The following is a 20,000-nucleotide window of genomic DNA, read 5'->3' on the forward strand; positions in this document are numbered from 1 at the left end:
TTAAGGTCTTTTTACGTTTTCTTTGTTCACGCTGACACGGAGCGAGGGAAGAGGATTTTAAAGACGCAGAAATAATCTCGATCTGCATTGAGACCCTGGAATCAGCCCAACCTTCCTCCATCCTCTGCTCCTGCTCGGCTTCACGGAAGCAGCTTCTATATTCGTCTCCTCTGTTTTAGTTCTGTTGCTCCTCCTCTGCTCTGATTAGTCCATTAGTCACAGAGACGACTCCAGTTTATCATCGGAGAACAAGCCATCGCTCCCGCTTCGCTCAACCATCCATCACTGTTGTGAGAGGCTTGATTTGAAAAACATAAGATTCATTGCTGCGGCATCACTTCCTCATTAGTGCAGCCGGGGGGGCAGGGCAGCGGTCGCACCAGCAACTTGTTTAATATGTCGAGTATGAGAGAAAACATGATGGAGAGTTGTGAGGTGAAAACAGGAACCGCTGGCTCGTTAATCTGCAGGAGGAAGACTGTGATTGGTCGAGGGAACCTCAGGAAGAAGACGTGTGGGGTCACATGACAGCGACCAGGTGCCCGACGCTCACAGACATCACGGCTTCAAACTAATGTTCCACAGCAGCTGTTGATACGAATATTAAAGAGGAGAACTGGGAATAAAATCCACGTCCAGATGATTACAGGGATTTGATTGGCTGGTGCTTCTATTGCCTCATTTAAAGTTGAGCTCTGTCGCTCAAAGTATTAACAACATGACGCGTTCTGAAAGTCATGATGTCACCTTGATACGGAGGCAGAGAGAGAGAAACACGTGCAAATACTGAGACGTGCTGCGAATTGTGACAACGTCAACGGAAATGTTTCCCGGGGACACAAGAAAGTGACGAACCTGTGAAGTTCCATCACCACTGACGAGCAGCAGACTTCACAAAGTATTGAACTACAGGTCCGTCACTTTTCTGGGTCCCCTGGAAACATTGCTGGTGTCGTTCTCACAATTTCGCAGCACGTCTCAGTATTTGCATGTGTTGTGACTTTTTGCAGCGTCAGATTGATGAAGTTGTTTTCTTAATTTGCCGTGTGTTAAGCTCGTCGATGCCTTGGAATCGAACCACCAACCTTCTGATTACAACCTCTACCTGCTGAACCACACGTCCACATTGTGAACGTAATAATTAGGTTTTTGGACAAAATAAGTAATTGAAAAAGTAATTTGTCACTATTTCTTTAAATGAAATATTCCCACTAATCTGTAAATGGAAATAAAATTGCAGCTCCAATGCAAACAGAAATGTTCGGTTTCTGGATTTCTGAATGAATCATGAATCCAATAATTTCTACATATTTTCCTGCTTTTGGATTTTAAATAAACCGAGTGCAGCAGAAATGAATGAATCCGGTGACAGTTGTTTGTTTTTAATCAGGAGGCCGAGAAGAAGAAATAATCACGTGTGCTGTCTGTAAGATGGATGCTGCCGTCCTCACTTCCTCTTTACGATACTCTTTGTACAGCTCAGTCCTCTGCCTGTGTGTGTCTGTTTGTGTGTGTGTCTGTGTGTGTGTGTCTGTGTGTGTCTGTGTGTCTGTGTGTGTGTCTGTCTGTGTGTGTGTCTGTCCTCCTTGTCTCTATCTGGAGTGTTTGCTGGAGCCAGCCGAGCGTTGCCGCTGTCAGCAGTTCACTGCCTGAGCAGAAAGAAAAGCCCTGACTCCTGCTCTTCTAGTTGAAGCAGTAATCTGCGTCCTCGCTGCTTCTTCCCACAGGTCAACACCACAACTGAGAAACCTGGACATGTCGTGTTGTTGTCAGAGACACACACACACACACACACACACATTATTTCTCTTCTTTACCTGGATTTTTCTCCACAGAATCTACACCGACCACCAAACTCTGTTTCTGCTCTTGTTGCCCGGACACTGTCGTGTACAACCACAGGTTTGAGCTTATTTTTTATGTATGTATACTTTTCAAAAATGTCATGAATCAACCGTCACGACCAAAGGAGCAAAATTGCGTTTAAAACTAGTGTTTTTAAAAATGTTCTAAGTCTTTTAAAGGTTGTTTTAACGCCACTTTTCTGTCCTATTCAGTCTTATGACTCTTTGAACAGATTTTGGTTGAAGACATGATTCCACAGAGAAAACCTTGATACTTCAGACATCGCTCAGTTTATAGAAAACGCTCGGATTCACACGAGATGCATTTCACTTTTATATTTTTGTCCCGAGCGAACGAGAGGTTTGCGTCGTCTGAAAATCCTCCATCTTTGCATCTCTGCACACGATGATTCACCTCAGATCTCATTTCAACAAAATCGATCATTTTAATCTGGAGAAACCAATTAAACCTTCGACAAGTAATTGCCTTTTGGAGAGCTGTGTGAAACTCAGACGAGGCTGCTCAGATCAGGTGTCGGCCTCATGTGCTCTTCGGTCATGAATGAGATAATCAATTATCTAAGTAGCTATTAAATTAGTCATGAGGAGATGATGAAATTTATCAACCAATAATATTTCATTAATTGTAATGCCGCTCACATGCGTCCACAGAAAACTTGATGTTTCTAGGTTTGGTTTGGTTCTTTGACGACAGACGGACGGAGGTGATGGTGGAACAGGTGCAGAACAAACTTCTGCTCATATTTATATACGTTTTTGTTTGGAATCAGTGTCCGAGCAATAAAATATGAGATTTCTTTGAGGATGTTTTTGTCCACATTTAAAATCCAGGAAACCCAGATGATAACTTTCATGTTTTCAGTCCTGAATAACATTTGTGTTTTCCGCCCTCGAGCTGAAATGAAATCCCGTTTATTTAGTGGACGATCAGGAAAACGTGAGCGAGAGAGAGAGTGTGACTGAGCATCAAAGATTCTCATCTCACCACAAGTCCAGGAATCAATCAGGAGCCTCGGGTCAATGCTGCACTGCAATTATCCAGAGCAGCGGAAGTGCCCTTTAACAGATACACAGCCTTATTCGTTTTGACTGAAGCAAATGGACGGGTGGGTCTGATTATCTCCCTGCACGCAGCTGCAGATCCTTAACACACACACACACACATGCACACGAGTGAAGACACAAATACCACTGATACAGACACGCAAACACACACACACACACACACACAGAGCTTGTCTGAAAGCATTAGTATCTGAGCAGATTGATCGGCGTGCACGAGCCCATCTGAGCCGAGCGGCTGATGAAACCGAGGAGGATCACCTTGGGAGACGCCGCTGCTCAATGAGAGTATCGATCAACATGAAACCTGATTTGGGCTGAAAGCTCGTGTGTGTGACACCGTTTCACCTTCTGCACAGAAGATTGAGTCCTGATGGTTCCAGTTACAGGGTCGGATTTGAATATTTGTAAAATGTCTCCGTCTCTGTTACATTCTCCGTAAACCAACATGTGAGAGTTGTACCCATAATGCAACAGTCCATCAGTCTCAGGCCATGTGACCCGGTGACCTGAAGTGGATCCAGTTCAGAGGAAGGAAAGATCCAGATCTAGTGAATCACATTAAAACTATTCAACAATATAACAGAGCTCAACGAAACTGGGAAGACGGGACAGGGGCCAAACGTCCTCAGGAAACTGAGAGATCGGACGTTTCTTGGACATTTGAACTGATTTAACAGGATATTGTTCATGAATCTTAATGTAAATCATACATATTTAGGGGACTGATATTTACGAGTGTACAAGTTGATACCTTCATAGGAGGGTCGTATCTCTTCAGCCACTGAGCAGTAAAAATAAAACTATAAACCTGTAACAATGTGGATCAGTGGATCAGTACAGAATCAAAAGGTTTATTTGAATCTTCAATAGTTTCAGATCTGTGTCCAAATGAACATGACGGATTCGGTGCTGGATTTAAGAGACTGTCGGGTCTTGGCAGAGAAACGAGCTCTGCACTCACATTCTACTTCTAGTTATTTGATTTAATTTCTATTTAAAGTTGTATGAAAAATAAACAACTCCAGTCGGACATTATTCATCTGTGTTCTCTTCCCACTGAGCTTTAACAACACATCAAAACAACCGGGATTTACTCTGTAGATGGAAAGGCAAAGGACGCTCCATGTAGAGCAGACCATTAAAAGTCAAATCAGACAGACCTTCCTGCTCGCAGGACGAGGAAGCCACACGAAGGAGACCCTGCAGGCGGCGTTATTTGATTTACAATCCCATGATGCTCGCTGGCAATCACATCCCCGGATATTGACCGACCTCTTCGCGACGTCTCTGCTACAATAAATAACAGCTGGGATCCGCTGGACGAACTTCAGGGACAATACAGAGCAGGACGCCACGTTCAAAACACGGGCTTGACAAGACAGACGGATTTCAGCTACGAATAAATCATAAATAACATAAATTTGACTATTTTTAGTTATTATTTTTCATTTTAAAGCCTGTAACTGGTGAAGAGCAACTTTCCTGAGCAGGATTCAAATAAACTCATGTGAGATTCTCTCGACTCGATGATGTGAAACGATAGAAAAACATCGACTCGTGTGCAAAAGCGTTTGTGGTTCATTTAAAAACATTTAGAGTTAGTGTGTGTGTGTGTTTATTTCATCTTCCCTCCATTTATGATCTAATCCGTCCGCCCACGCTGCAGCAGACACACGGTTCAAGGTCCAGAGAAATGAAACGAGTGTTTACGGCTCAGATTCTCTGTGAAAAGCTTCAACGTGAAAACTTCCCAGTTTCATTCTCCAGTTCTGTTCGAAGGCGACGCAGAGATTTACATCTAAACACAACCAGACTCAAACCTTCTCACTAACTTTACAAGAGTTAACTTAACAATATGTGACTGATCACGACACCAGGTATCAGCTCGTCAGCTTGTTTCTCTACTATAGATTTCTACTATAATCTATCTGCTAAAGAAAATGAATTAATTCAGATTAAACTTCTTAAATCTCATTATTTCTTTATATTTTGACAAATATCATCGGCAGTGTTTCAGTAATTATGTCTCTAGACACACGAGTATTAAAAAGAGACCATTTTTAATGTCATAAACAAAGAATATTTTACACAAACAATGTATTTACAGAACAGGGGGGTGTGTTTGTATCTGTGTATAAAACAGGGAATGAAGCCCACTGTTAGAGCACAGCTGCGCCACCTGCTGGTGATAAAAGGCTACTGCTGCTTCAGCCCGGTTTCCTCTGATCTCTACAGAATTTATTTGTTTCATCATGATGTTTCGCTCAAATTCAACAAGTAGCAGCTCAGCTCGGTCTCAGGAGTCATTGGGGAGGCCGAACAGTTTGACGGTGCCCGCCTCTCGGTTGTTGTCGTACTTGCCGTCCTTGTCGTCACAGGCGTAGGCCAGCAGCGGCCTCTTCGGGTGCCAGGCAACAGTGAAGGTCGGAGAGTCGCACTGAACCTCCCACAGCTTCTCTCCTGCAAAGCACGAGACGGGTGAGTCCTGTGTGTTTATGGGAAAATCTAAATCTCCAATCATTTGCAAAACGCTCTGACTTGTGGCACTGACCTGTTTCCACCTCGGCGATGTCTATGAAATGATCCTCGGAGGCAGAAGCCAACATCTTTCCGTCGTGGCTGAAGCTCAAAGTCCTCACAGGCCAGTCTAACCTGCAGTACAAAGAAATACATGAATCAATAAAATGAATTATCAGCCAGGACACTGAAAAGTATTTATTGGAAAACGTCCTCAGACACACACACTGACCTGGAGAAGCAGCGGACGCACACCAGCTCATCCACGTTCCACAGGCTGACCAGAGCGTCTGCACTTCCTGTGGCAAAGTATTTCCCCGTGGGGTCGAACTTGATACAGATGCAGTTGGACGGGTGAGCGTTGATGGACTGGATCGGCTTCAGCTCCGGGTAACTGCAAACAGAAGATCACTTTACTTCAGCTCTGAAACACACAGACCTTCACACCAGGGGAGTTCAACGTTACTTCCTCTGTTGGGTTTAGTTCGGTTCCTACCTCAGAATGTTGATGCAGCCGTTTCCGTTCGTGAGGAAGAACATGTCGTTGTCGTTACTCCAGGAGATCTCGTTCACCTCGAACTTGAACTGCTCCTCGGCCCTGGAGCGATGAGTCTTGGCGTCGATGAAGGTCACCACGTCGTCTTTGTTCCCGACAGCGATGGTCTGACCGTCAGGACTCCAGCAGATGTTGATGTTTTCTCCTGAGATGTTTAAAAATAATAATAATAACAATAAGACAGAGGATTATCAGGAATTCAGTGGTTCTCATATTGACCATAAACTAAATTTAACGATGGACGACATGACGGTTCTATAAATGTGAAGCCAAAACGTCTTGTTCACGCTGGTTATCATGTTTGACAGGTTTGGTTGTAATTAGTTATTTGATGATATAAAAACGAGCTGTGATGTCTTGATTGACAGCTGAGACTGACTCGTGATTGGTCGAGGAAGTGGAGATGTGTCGTCCATCTTTATTTACAGTCTAATATATTAACAAAGATCTTAGATTACATTACATTACATTAATCGCCTCCCTCACCCACCAACAACTCTCACAGATGGAATTAGTTTTAACTCGTGTTTTTAGAATCCCCCAAAATTACAGGTGTTGCAGAACAGCTAGTTTTCTTTTTACATGGTCTGCAGGAAACATTTTTTATATTCTTAAAAAAACCATAAACAACAAACTGGTGTTTGCTTTTCAAATCTCCCGTCGATCAAACTCCACCTTTGGTGTTGACGGTGGCGATGCACTTGGTCGTCCGGACGTCCCAGATGCGAATGGTCTTGTCTCCAGACGCCGTGACGAACAGATCCGGGTTCGTCGGATGCCAACAGAGCTGATCCACGCTGTCGCCGTGACCTCGGTAGTTGTTCTCTTTCACCTGGGGACAGAGACAAGGATTAAACTGGTGTCCAGCAACATGACACAGTGTTCACATCCCACTTCTCCGACCAGTGACCAGTGACCAGTGACCACGTAAACCAGCAGCAGTGGTTTACGTCCACCTCCTACTTTTCCTAATGATGGAAACATCTAGAGAAGTGTCCACAAACTGTGGCTGCAAACTACAATCACTGGTACCTAAATAATATTCAACTAAACTGAATGAAATACCACATTAACACAGTAAGTGTAACAGAATAAACTCTGCAGACAAGAAGTCCACTTATGTTTAATGTCATAAATATGTTTGCTTTCTTAATACAAGTTCTAAATATTTACTTCTATTTGTGTTTCATTTTAATTTATAGTTATTAACAATAAATCTCATGGTTTAACGATTCAATATTAAGCCTTATTCGTGTTTCTTTGTCCTGAGGGTTTGATAACGACACCTTAGGAGTTATTGACAATTCTTTAAATATCATCTGATATATTAAGTCACATCAGTATTCGCCCGAAAATCTGAACCAGTCAGGCTCCAATAATTCTTACATTTAGGAAAAATCAATAAATAAAAACTATATTCCAGATGAGGACAATATCATATTTAAAAACAAATGCATCGTGTTTTAATAAAGTGCAATTTTTCTTTAGATATAAATCAGATTTAAGGGATAATTATTCTGTTTTGAGTGTTGCACACTAAACGTAAGTATTATCAAGAAATTACCAAGTTATCTACATTAATAATACAACTCAGCATTGGCTGGGAATCAGTGGGACATAGAAAGTATTAACCAATATGTTTATATTAAATATACATAAAGTATGAGATGTAAACTGCTGTGTCCTGTTTATCTAGAGTAACATTAAAGTTTCCTCCTCTTCACACGTGTCCCTCAGAGGAAGTCTGACCTGAACCTTTGTGTCTGGACCCTTCGTTACTTTACAGAGTCGAATTGATAAAGATAATAACACAGATACATGTTTTAATAACCACTGAGTGAGAATCGATCTCGCGTCCACCGGTGCGCCGGAGCGAGGCTAACGTTAGCATGCTAGCTGCCGCTCACCAGACGGTCCTTCTCCAGGAGGAAGACACTCGCGGTCTTGTCGAAGGACCCGGACGCGAGTCTCCGGCCGTCGCAGCTCCAGGCCACCGAGTGGACCTTGGCGGTGTGAGCCGGGAACTCGCGGCTCTTGCTGTTGTTCCTGAAGCTCTCCTGCATCTCCTGGTAGTAACGAGACGCCATCTTGAAACACTACGTGATCATCAAGCGGCGGAAGGGGAAACAAGCGGTGGTTTGGTCGCAGCGCCACCTGGGGGCTCAGGAGGAGCACTGCGGGCATTGATATAGACCAGAAGTCCATTTGTTAGTTAAAAATATAAAATTAATAAAATAGATCTTTATCACATTTGATTCTTTATCAGTTCATTGTTTTATTTAGGATAAAATATAATATATCCCTTAATACTTAATACTTAACTGGATAGATCTAGATAGATAGACAGACAGATAGGGAGAGAGAGAGAGAGAGAGAGAGAGAGAGAGAGAGAGAGAGAGAGAGAGAGAGAGAGAGAGAGAGAGAGACAGACAGATAGGGAGAGAGAGAGAGAGAGAGAGAGAGGGAGAGAGAGAGAGAGAGAGAGAGAGAGAGAGCGAGAGAGAGAGAGAGAGAGAGAGAGAGAGAGAGAGAGAGAGCGAGAGAGGGAGAGAGAGAGAGAGAGCGAGAGAGAGAGAGATAGAGAGAGAGATAGATAGATAGATAGATAGATAGATAGATAGATAGATAGATAGAGATGGATAGATAGATAGATAGATAGAGATGGATAGATAGATATATAGATAGATAGATAGATAGAGATAGATATATAGATAGATAGATAGAGATGGATAGATAGATAGATAGATAGATAGATAGATAGATAGAGATGGATAGATAGATATATAGATAGATAGATAGATAGATAGATAGATAGATAGAGATAGATATATAGATAGATAGATAGAGATGGATAGATATATAGATAGATAGATAGATGGAGATAGATAGATAGATAGATGGAGATAGATAGATAGATAGATAGAGATGGATAGATAGATATTAATAGATAAATAACAATCTGCTGAAAAGCAGGTTTAAGGTTATTTACTTTTCATCAGAGGCGTCAGTTCACTTTTTCAAATGAAGACAAAACAACGCTTGTTTCTTTTCGATTTGCAATTTATTTCAAGTGATGCTAAACTGAAAATCCATGTTTTAAAAAACCTTTAACACTCCATTTATTTCCCAAACACACACAATATCTATCGTCACCCAAACTCTGTCGGATGCAGTAAATCCCTTTAAGTAGCCACGAGGTCGACATCAGTACGAGGACCTGACACACCCCAGCTGCAGGCCCCCCCCCCCCCCGGCCCTCTGAGGCCTGTGCAAAGCCTTGATATGCATAATGCTCAGGCCAGAGGCAGCTGTCAGAGCTCCGAGGGTGGTTTCCTGTGCAGCCTGGCTGCTCAGTGACATCTGGTCCTTTGCATTAGAATAAATACACCTAAAGAACGAAATGCACTTGTAAATGTGAGTCTGTGTTTTAAGAAATATCGACAAGGTGTGAAAGCATCATACAAATGTGCCTTATGTAATTGCATACTCTTCAAAATTATTCTTCACGTTGCATCGAGTGTCAGGAAAAGCTATATATAGACAGCAGGCCCTACAAAATAAAAGTCAAGGAATGCACGTGGCGGTGAGCGAGTCGACCGAGTACAGACACAGCAGGGGGGCGTCTCAGAGTATATGTGCATACAGGCATACAGGAGGTGTGTGGAAGACGTCTTATCTGTGGTGGAGGGACGATGACGTGTCTCATGGGTTTTAACAACACAGTGATTCAGGACCTGAAGGTTTAGAGGCAGAGAAAGTGCACAAACACCGGACGCCTTCCGAAGACCCTTTTCACCAAGAGTTTAAAATAACAATGGCTCAGTTGGTTTCTCCCAGATGTTTCTCGTCAAGGCCCCTGATGTGGGTTTGGTGACATTTTGTCCCATGGACCCTGAGAACTTTTCCGTCAGCTGTGATTTAGTTGTGATGTTCGGTGGGTTTCCATCCAGATACGGAACAAATGTATCCACATTTCAAAAGAAAATGTGATTTGCAGATTGTGTCCACGAATGCTACACACCAATATGAGAAGTTATTAAGATAAACAGCAGATGGCGCCATTTGTGATTCAGTCAGATGCATCGAAGCTATTACAGAATGCGGCCAACACATTTTTCTTGCAGCTGCTCGGTCCACAAAGACGCAGAAAAAGAAAAGAAGGCACACGTAACTCAAGAGAGAATCTTTTTGGTTCATATATATATTTAATGCTATTTATTATCTAGGTTGTTGGATGAGTTTCTTCTTCTGCTGATAATCACTTACTCGAGAAACATTGAAATAAGACATTTCTCTGTATTAATTCGAGAAATGTCACAGATCAGTTTTCATCTCTTCTCTCATTGGATGTTTTAACAACCTGATTCATGTTGTGATGTTTTTTTCCATTCGTCTGCTTCAATCTCAGTCGAGCATAACAAGTTTTCTTTCAACATTTCAGGATGTCTTTTGAATTTCTTGCATTTCCTCGCCGTAAATAACAAATCTGCATGAACCATGATGGAAACCCACCTACTGTCTTTTCTGTTGTTGGAGAAACATCTTGTTCTTTTCTTTCAAAACCTGAATTATTACTTTTCCCACATTTGTCTGATTTCCACATCAAACCTCAGACACACTGATAGTCGACCTGCTGAAACCTGGACGTGAGAAATCCTCTGCAGAAAACATGGAAGTGCTTCTCTTCCACGTGCAGGGATTTCTGGACTATTTTTACCCTGGAGGTGAAGTTGGATCTTTAACAGTCCGGCACAGCGCATTCCTTCTGATGACACAAAAGACCTTTGTGTCATCGAATAGAGAAAACAAATAAAAACATCAACCTAAAGCTTCGCAGTCGTCGTACAAGTCGAAGTGTTTGAAGAAAACTGAGGCTCGGTGCAAAAAAAGGTGCAGCTTCCCTTGTAACGTTCAGTCATTTCGTCCTCGAGGATCCACGGGTTTGTTCTAAGAAAAAATAACTGACGTACAGTAGATTGATAAAAACTCAGAACACCATCTCACTGTAGAAACTTCACACTGACTCACTGTCGCTGAGTCACCAGCACAAGCAGGCAGCACTGTATCTGATATTTTAGCTTTATATTTGTACAGTGTGAGGAATCTTCCATCTTTATTTACAGTCTACGTTGGCAACAATTGCCTTTATATGAAAAAATGCTAAGACAGGAGATATTCACTGTCGTTTACATTGTTTTTTTATTTTTAAATGAATGAACTTCCGCATATATTTGATGCTCAAACTGGTTTGGACTGAAAACAATGAAAGTTGACTTATGTCTTAACAGTGAAAGTCTGAGTTGGAGAAGGTTTCTACAGAGGCTGGAGATCGACAGCGAGCACAACCTGAACAGTTGATCTAAACTCACTCGTTCACAGGAGATGTTTGAACTCAACTTCAACGTGTGTCAGTGAAGCAAGAAACTCTTCAGGAAATACTTGAACCAGAACTGTTGGTTTGTTTTGATGGGATTGAACCAAACATCTTCTGATCTGAGTGAATATCAGTGACATCGGTCGTATCCATCAAATAATCTGATAGATATGAAACCAAACCCAGGATCCTCGGCCTCCACCCTAGCACTCAGCGCTGCCATTGACCGGACCGGCGCAGACGGTGGCGTGTGCGTTCTCACCAGGTTCTCCGTGGTCAACTCCGTTCGACTGGACATTCTGATCATCCTTCCCAGCGCTGTTTGGAGAAGAGACGGAAACACAGTTAAAAGAACTAATATTGTTCATGTTTTTAACACTGAATATTCAGTCAAACTCGTAAACACAAGGTGCGTTTAAATGCACTTTTGTGACCTCGGAAAACTGTATTTTTGGACAGTGATGCTCGACCTGTTGACGCAGCCGTTGCTGAATTGGTTCTCTGCCGTCTCCCTCTCAGACAGCGAGCTGCAGGACCTCCTCTCCTGCCAGGAGCCGGCTCTGGCCTGCTTGCCCGTGTCAGAGCTCTTCCTCCGGGCCACGATAGGTCCCGGCCCGGAGCCCCGTCTCTCTGAGCTCAACCTGGCTGCCGCCGGGTCGGAGGAGGCGCTCAGCCCCCCCGGCGCCTCCGGATCTTTGCTCGAGTCGCTGCTGGTTCTCCTCCCGTTCAGGCTGTCGCAGGAGGAGACGTGGCTCAACTGGCCGTCGTCTGAACATGAAGAAGAAAAGAAAAATGCAATTGAAATCTTGTTGACAGATTTAGAAAATAAAATAATTAATAATATTTTTTTGCACATTGTTGAGCCCTAAACACAACATTGTGTCCACAGTGTAAATGACTCCTGACCTGATAAACACTGCCAATAGGGAAATTCAACATTACTTCAGTCAGTATATATTTTCTTTATCTTATTTTCTTTATTATCTGTTTGACTAGACTCAGTCACACGTGCAGTTGAAATATCTCTGCACACTTTAAATCAAGCAGCTGTGGTTACGTGGTTTATTCTGCTCGAGGTCAATCAATCATGGAAAAGCAGATAAATCCACAGCAGCAGTTTCTGACCTCATTATATATATATATAAATATAGTGTTCATTCTGAGGTGCAGAGCGCCCTCTTCTGGACACACAGGTTTTAACTGCTACTACTTCTCTGTGCTGTCACAGCAGGAGTCGAACTTGTGACCTCAGTAAAAACCACATGTGCACATTGACAGACACAGCGACGTGATAATTAACAGAACCACCTTAATATTTATGAACTAAGATGTTTTATTTGAGCCTTGACTCTAAGATGAGTCTGTAAATCAGAGGTGATTTCATGAGGTCTCTTCCTCAGACGTGTTTACCTGCAGCTCCGGCCTCGCCTGCCTTGTTGCGTCTGCGTCTCAGGATGACCTCCAGCTCGCTGTCCTTCTTCCCCGGAGGGGAGGGGCCCGACTCCTGAGAGCCTCGACTCGGGCTCCTCTTCACCGTCTCCTGCAGAGAAATATAAATTCAACACACACTCTGACACTGAATCATAAAAATCGATTACATCTACATACTTTCCTTTTCCTATCTGTGTGTATGTAACTTTGATTTGCAGGTAAAAGAATAATATTTTAAGTATTATTATATAAACCAACCTTCAACAATGTTAGAAACATGAATAACTTCACTGTCTAATGTTTATTCGCCTATAACAAAAGAGCCATGAGCTCTGAAACGATGTATGTATACTAATCATTTTACCAGGATGCCTTTCAGTTCTTCCATGGCGCTCTCCTGTGGTTTCTCCTCACACGGTGGAGGCGGCTGGAGGAAGAAAAACACAAATAATCAGAGTTTTGTTTTTCTTGTGATCAGTTTGAGAACAACACAGCTGCTGCGTCACAGCATCACAGAAAACCTGGAAATTTCAGCTTCTAAATGTACATCTACAAACAAGGAGTTTCTGAGCGCTGTAGCACGGTGTCAGTGAAGGGACACCGCAGGAACTCACAATTATACTGTTTCAAACATGAAAATGTCAGGGGAATAGTGTCTGGACATGTTGTGTAGTTAGTGTTTGTGAAGCAGCAGCAGCAGGTTGTCGGGTCCGACTCGTTCACACCAACAGGAACATGTGGGGAACATCCAGGCGAGGGGCGGAGCCTGGATGGAAAGATCAGTGTTGTTGTTTACAGCTCCTCCACACCGGAGTCGGCCTCAGCACCAAAAGCTCTGGAATGTCCTCGTCTTTCCAAGTTGACGTCTTCGTCTTCTACGTGTACGGCTCCTCTTCTTCATCCTGAGAGATTTGTGTTCTTCCAGTTTCACGTCCGTCACGTGTTAGAAACCTCATCAATACTTGAATTTTCCAGACATTTTCCTGCTGTATTCTCACATTGAGACCCTCTGGAAAAATTTCCAGAAAAGACTTCAGTTTATGTCTGAAAGCAGCTTTAGTGAAGCTTCATTTAAGGGAGGAACAATAAAGAGTGAACACAGTGTCCCGGTCAGAAAGGACGATAAAATGCCATGTGTTCAACTGATTAAAATTCAAGGGTCTCGTCTGTGTGTGTGTATTTGTGTGTGTGTGTGCGTGTGTGTGTTTATGTGTGTGTGCGTTGCGGCCCCCTGGGGAGTGACTGTGGCATCACGTCACAAGATTGATGCAAACGTCAATATACTCACTTTTACTGCTGGTCTCTGTGGCTGCACGAGGCAGAACATGGAGGAGAGAGAGGAGAGTAATCATCCGGAGTGAAATCAGACTCTGAAACGACCTCGTTATGTTTACACACGTCATCATGTTTACAGGAAGAGGAGTTACACTCACATTTGGTGACGAAGCAGGGACGAACTTTGAGGTGCTTTGTTTCTGTTTGGGATAAAAGATTGATTTTTTTTTAAATCTTTCTCTCTGGTGTCAGGGTGACATGAACTCTGACCTTTGACCCCTTATTATTATAGGACACAGGGTCAAAGGTAAATGAGGACAAAAGGTAGAAGACGGTTTATTCTAAAAGATTTATGATAATAATAATGATTCCAACTGAATTTGACGTCGGTCATGAGAATTATATAAACTATGTGGCTGATACAGGTTTTAGATTCTTTCCAAAGGAAATCATGTTATCATGTTATTCATGATCAGAAAACACTTAAATATTTAAATACAGATGAATGGAAACCACTGCGGTGAATAAACAACCAGACAACAGATATCAATGGTCTCTGTCGTCCTAACCTTGCTGCCCTGGCTCTTGACCGGCCGCAGGACGACTCCGTGTTTGATCCTCTCCATCATCTCGTTCACCGCCTTCACCTTCACGTCGTCCGAGCCCTCAGAAGCTGGAGAGTGTGACAGAGAAGCAGCTTTTATATACTTTGCATTTTTATCCATATCAAATCCCCAGTATATATATTCACTCATGTGACAATATCTTTTATAAATTAATTTAATTACGTTTTTACTTATATTTAAAATTCACCTGCCTTAAACGAGACTATTTTGTTTTAGCCGTATCTTATTTAATTTATAGCTTAAGAATTTCCGATATTTTTTATGTTCTACCCGACATTAATTAGTTTATGTGTGAGATCAGTGCTATAGTTCTATAGAAATAAAATCATTATTATATGATGAATGTGAGAAGACTCACATGCAGGCTCCTCTGCCTTCACAGAGGCTTTGGAGCCTTTTGAAGACTTTCTCATGATGGCGATCAGAGAACTGAAGGAGAGAAAAAACATTTATTTATTTTCCTGATCAATGATTATTACAAAGCATAAATATTGTTGTGTGATATGTATCATGCGTGTTCGGGATGTTCGCTCCCTTCCTCACCTGAGGGGGTTGCATCTGGACGGGGGAGGTGGAGGAGGCGGTGGCGGGGGAGGAGGAGGGGGAGGAGGCGGCTGTGGGGGAGGAGCGGGAGGTGGGGCCACTCCAGGTTCAGGGGGAGGGGGTGCTGTGCTGGTCGTCATGGTGATCTTTTTCTGGGTCTCCTGGAGCTCGTAGACTGTGGAGATGAAAACAATGGGAACAGATGAAAGTACTATAATACTACTAACACCTACTTTAGCACTAATGGTAATACCAGTACTATTTGTCCTGCTGGTACTGATGGTACTGCAGATGCATGAGGTGCTGTTGTTATCTACTTCTCCTGTGGGAGCTATGGTGACAGAAATCCTTCAAACCTCCACATTTTCACTCCAGAGTGACGCCTCTTACCCAACACAGCATCTCTGGTCACAGTCATTTATTTATTCATCTGTTTTTGTCCTGTTTAAAAAACGGTTTGTGGTTGAAGTCGGTTTTCGGTTCGGGGGCCTGACGGCGTGTGTGACCCATTTTAAGGTTAATTGTTTGCCAGATTTCCTGCAGCAGATGGTCAACGGTCCGTGTTGACACAGAAATAAACAACCACAGTGACGGATGTGAGTCGACAGGACATCACTCTGTTCAACTCACTTCAAGCTTTAGGGAATTTAACAATTTCATGAATTTAAATTTATTCAGATTTTACTGGATTGTCAAGAAGACAAATGTTGGATTTATGGTTCAACCACAGAAATTCATTTTGGAGTAAAACTGCTGCAAAACAAAACTGTGTCAATATTTTATTTTATTTAGGACTAACAAAAAGTTTTATGACAACACTGGGAAAATGGAAAATATCATAGATTCCTCCTGCATCATTTTGGACACATTTCCCCCAAAATTGAGAGAGTCTGTGGATTTTTTCAGACATGAAGCTAGTGCTGTAGAATCTGTGCTATTTCTGTAGTTTAATGTTGTATTTTACATTAAATAGTATATGTTTTTAAATTGTCAAAAACACTAATGTTTGCAGAGTTCAGTCAGATTTTCGTTGCAGCTCAATCAAAGCTCAAACTGGGTCGAACCACATTTGCCCTAATGGGATGTAAAAGTATCAGTGCATATGTTAATTGATTGTAGATCTGATGTGTGTGTGTGTGTGTGTGTGTGTGTGTGTGTGTGTGTGTGTGTGTGTGTGTGTGTGTGTGTGTGTGTGTGTGTGTGCGTGTGTGTGTGTGTGTGTGTGTGTGTGTGTGTGTGTTCAGTCCCACTGGTCTCCAGCTCCTCCTCAAGAACCCTGATACCTCCCGCCCCACTGTTTACACCTTGTACCAACTAGTGTGCGTCTCCACCTCTGCCCACCTCTGTTCTCCAGCCCCTCGTTCTTTGTCTCCACCTGCTGCAGCCGTCCCTCCACCTCCTTCTTCTCCACCTCCAGCAGCTCCAGCTGCCTCTGCAGCGCCTCCAGCTGCTCCTTCACAGAGCTCTGCTCCAGCTGGGCCTCCAGACTCTGCACCTACACACACACATGGACATATTTCATGATTCATTACATGGAAACACAAGAGGAAAACACAGGTAAATGTCCAACATAAGCATCTCAACCTTCTGGAGAAGGCACCAGGGTCTGTATGTCTAGTCTTGAAGGACCCATTTAAACTTTGTGACCTTAATGAATCATATGTGATCCTCAGTAAACCTCATGTCCCATCGTGTGACGCAACGACTAAAATGAAAAGGCCTCTGACGAGTGAAGACATCCCTCAGAAGGTGGTGGAGACCAGAAACAGAGCTAAAGTGAGTGTTGGACTTCACAATAACTGGAACTATCTGTCACTCACTGGTTTTCCAGTGAATAAACCGAAGAAGAACAAGTTTTCCTAGTTCACCTTCTGCTGATGCTGCAGACGCTCGTCCTCCAGGGTTTTGGTGATGGCTGCCACGTCCTCCAGAGCTTTGAGCAGCTGAACGCTGGGCTCAGCATTCTGCAGCAGCAGCATGCTCTGCCTGTTGGCCTCCTTCTGCTTCACCAGCATCTGCAGGAGACAGAGGAGGAGGAGGAGGAGAGACAGAGGGAGGGAGGGGTGGAAGGAGTAAAGGGATGAAGATGAGTGTGGAGAAGAAAGATGAATCCCTCTCACCTTCTACATTTGAACACATTGTCCCAGTTCATCCATCCCAGTCTGTTTTAAACCTACAGGCTCTTCATGTTTCAGGTCAGTAAACAACTGATTCAGGTCGATTCATTAAAACCAGAAACCAGTTTATTAACACAACAACACCAGGTCCCAGTTTATCACTGAAGCATCACAGCGTCCCTCCGGCTGCCTTCATGGAAAACACACTGATTTTACTTCAATGTTTTTGGTGCAAATACTAAATCTACCCAAGGTATTTTCTCAGCTTATAGTTTCCACTGTGATAAACAGAAACAATTACTTTATACAAAGATTTTTCTCTCCTTGAAATAATAATTCATATGCAAATATCAATACCATTGATCAATATGTAATTAAGATTGAATCATTATACAACTGCTGCTATGTTACTGACATTTACTACAACCTGTGGATTGTACATTACATTACTTCCTATGAAGTACTTTTGCAATCTCAATCCATCCTATCCACCGTGTGTCTTTTGACTGCACACTATGTAGTACTATGTTTTGAGTACTAAACATGTGATTGCAGTGCTGTGTATTTATACTGCGTTGGCCGAGTGTTTCTCTATCGTTACCTCGTGTGCGTAGGTCTCAGCTTTGACCCTCAGGTTCTGCTCCAGGTCCAGTTGCTCCGTCATCCCATCGTACTCCTGAGTGGCCATCATGGAGACTAGAGAGACAAGAAGACAATGAGGCTCAACACAGACAACTACTGATTCTTCATGTTTATCATGAACATACATTTACCCTTTTCTATTCAACCTGTATCTACGTTACTTTCACAAAGCCTGACAGTACTGTTAGCATGTTAGCACAAACTATCCAACGGTAACATGACAACTAACTTGTTTCATGCTAATAGTAGCATACTGACATTCATGATAACAAACTTTAAAACTAACTTGTTTCCAGCTAATATAAGAATGTGCATGTTAGAAAGTACTATTCAAGCTGTCAGCATAGCATTTTATGCTAATATTAGCATCCCAACATGCTAATATTAGCAGGAAACACGTTAGCAGGATAGTAAATGCTACTACTACAATCCAACTAACGGGTTTCAGGCTAATATTAGCATGTTGATGTGCATGTTAGCAAGAACAATCCACTTTACTTTTCCATGATATATATTAGAAAGTTAACGTATATAAGCAAGTAGGTGACTACTAATATCCAACTTACTTGTTTCATGCTAGTATTAGCATGTTAACATGCATGTTAGCATAAACTAGCCAGCATGTCAGCATGGTAACATGGCAACAAACGTGCTATATGCTAATAATAATTAGCATGTTAGCATGTGTGTGCAGTAAGTGTATAACGCTATCCAGGCTAAATGTGTTTTCTCACCTCTGTTGAATCTCTTGATGGTTTTACTTTGCTTCTCGACAGTTTCACGAAGCTCCTTCATCTCCGTCTGATTTCTCTCTGACTGCAAACAGTGAAACAAACTCATCATTATTTACTCGTACTATACAAATAAAGCCATATCTTAGCATAATTATCTTTCTATCTGAATTTAAAATGGAGTCAGCGCTGATCCAGAATCAGCACAGGACAGTGCCACCGAACTTGAAGCTGTGATGCAGGTGAACATCCGCCCTCACCTGATTGGTCAGCTCATCAATCCGTTTCTGCTGGTCGTGGATCTGACAAACAAAATTCTTCTTCTCGTCCAACAAGCCGGTCACCGTGTCCCTCAGCTCTGACACAACACAGAGGACACGTGAGAGTCAGGGGCCTTTGTGGTAATATATCAAATAATTAGGTACACGTTAAAAATGCCATCACAAAGACTGACATCATTTTTGAGATTATTTTTGTGGTGCTGATGTCGTGGCTTCATCGTAGAAAACAAAAGTTAGAGCAAGAAATCCTGGAGAGCACATTGTTATTTATGAGATGATTCATCTTTAAGTTGATGGAGGAGTCAGACTTTTTGACTCATGTCCAGTGGGACACATCAGGTGAGTCTACTTATTTCTACTACCTGCTAAATTACTGCACGGTCTGTGTACACCAATGTGTATAGTTAACCAGTTCATTAGAAAGCACATAAAGCGCCCTAAATAATTAAAATGTACATTATTATTAAATAGATCCTGGCTCAAACAAAAGGAAAATACAGATAAATGTCCAAGATAAACATCTCAAGCTTCTGGAGAAAGACACCAGGATTTGTAGGTTTAGTCTTAGAGGACCCACTGAGCATGTGCTCAATGAATCTAAAAGCAATTTGCACATAAGACTCCGGGTATTTTTATGTAAAGGTTGACCTTTCGTCCTGATTGTGGTGCTAGCGGTCAAGGTCGAGGGTCACCAACATTTGAACTGGTTGTTTGTTGAGTCTAATTCTGCGTGTTGTACCTTTGACCTGTTGTTGATACTGTATGAAGGTGTCTGGGCTGGCGTCTGCTGCGTCTGCTGCGTCTGCTGCGTCTGCAGCGTCTGCGTCGGTCTCCAGTGCGATGCAGTCCGAGATGCTGGGAAGCAGCTCGTCCAGAGACGTCCGAGACGACAGGCTCAGGTACTTCAACTTCCTGTTCTCACAGTTGAGCTGGAGGTCAAAGTTCACAGGGGGTTTACGGCAATGACAGAGTAATTA

General features: G+C 42.6%; 2 protein-coding genes across 7 annotated transcripts in view; both read right to left on the bottom strand.

Annotated features, from left to right (window-relative positions):
- Positions 1–4,973: 4,973 nt before the first annotated feature.
- Positions 4,974–8,120, bottom strand: thoc3 (THO complex 3). The gene is made up of 6 exons (XM_034597188.1): positions 7,911–8,120; positions 6,679–6,835; positions 5,944–6,148; positions 5,680–5,841; positions 5,482–5,582; positions 4,974–5,390 (listed from the first exon to the last, which is right to left on the bottom strand). Exons 1-6 carry the CDS (start codon positions 8,088–8,090, stop codon positions 5,227–5,229), a joined length of 969 nt encoding a protein of 322 aa, XP_034453079.1. The 5' UTR covers positions 8,091–8,120; the 3' UTR covers positions 4,974–5,226.
- A 3,290-nt stretch (positions 8,121–11,410) lies between these two features.
- Positions 11,411–20,000, bottom strand: part of shtn3 (shootin 3) — a 21,241-nt gene continuing 12,651 nt past the window's right edge. Inside the window, exons 4-19 of one of the 6 annotated variants that reach the window (XM_034597184.1) lie at positions 19,763–19,952; positions 19,003–19,100; positions 18,746–18,827; positions 17,971–18,065; positions 17,121–17,267; positions 16,594–16,747; positions 15,253–15,427; positions 15,068–15,138; positions 14,653–14,756; positions 14,242–14,283; positions 14,097–14,117; positions 13,173–13,235; positions 12,788–12,917; positions 11,848–12,145; positions 11,633–11,695; positions 11,411–11,593 (exon numbers count right to left, since the gene is read on the bottom strand). In XM_034597184.1, the coding sequence (XP_034453075.1) occupies positions 11,581–11,593; positions 11,633–11,695; positions 11,848–12,145; positions 12,788–12,917; positions 13,173–13,235; positions 14,097–14,117; positions 14,242–14,283; positions 14,653–14,756; positions 15,068–15,138; positions 15,253–15,427; positions 16,594–16,747; positions 17,121–17,267; positions 17,971–18,065; positions 18,746–18,827; positions 19,003–19,100; positions 19,763–19,952 (1,746 nt within the window). In that variant the 3' untranslated portion in view covers positions 11,411–11,580. Of the gene's footprint in view, positions 11,696–11,847; positions 12,146–12,787; positions 12,918–13,172; positions 13,236–14,096; positions 14,118–14,241; positions 14,284–14,652; positions 14,757–15,067; positions 15,139–15,252; positions 15,428–16,593; positions 16,748–17,120; positions 17,268–17,970; positions 18,066–18,745; positions 18,828–19,002; positions 19,101–19,762; positions 19,953–20,000 lie in introns of all 6 variants that reach the window. The other 5 variants (XM_034597187.1, XM_034597182.1, XM_034597186.1 and 2 more) reach the window with 5 other exon arrangements.

This window comes from Hippoglossus hippoglossus, chromosome 10 (genome assembly GCF_009819705.1).
Source record: "Hippoglossus hippoglossus isolate fHipHip1 chromosome 10, fHipHip1.pri, whole genome shotgun sequence".
NCBI lineage: Eukaryota > Metazoa > Chordata > Actinopteri > Pleuronectiformes > Pleuronectidae > Hippoglossus > Hippoglossus hippoglossus.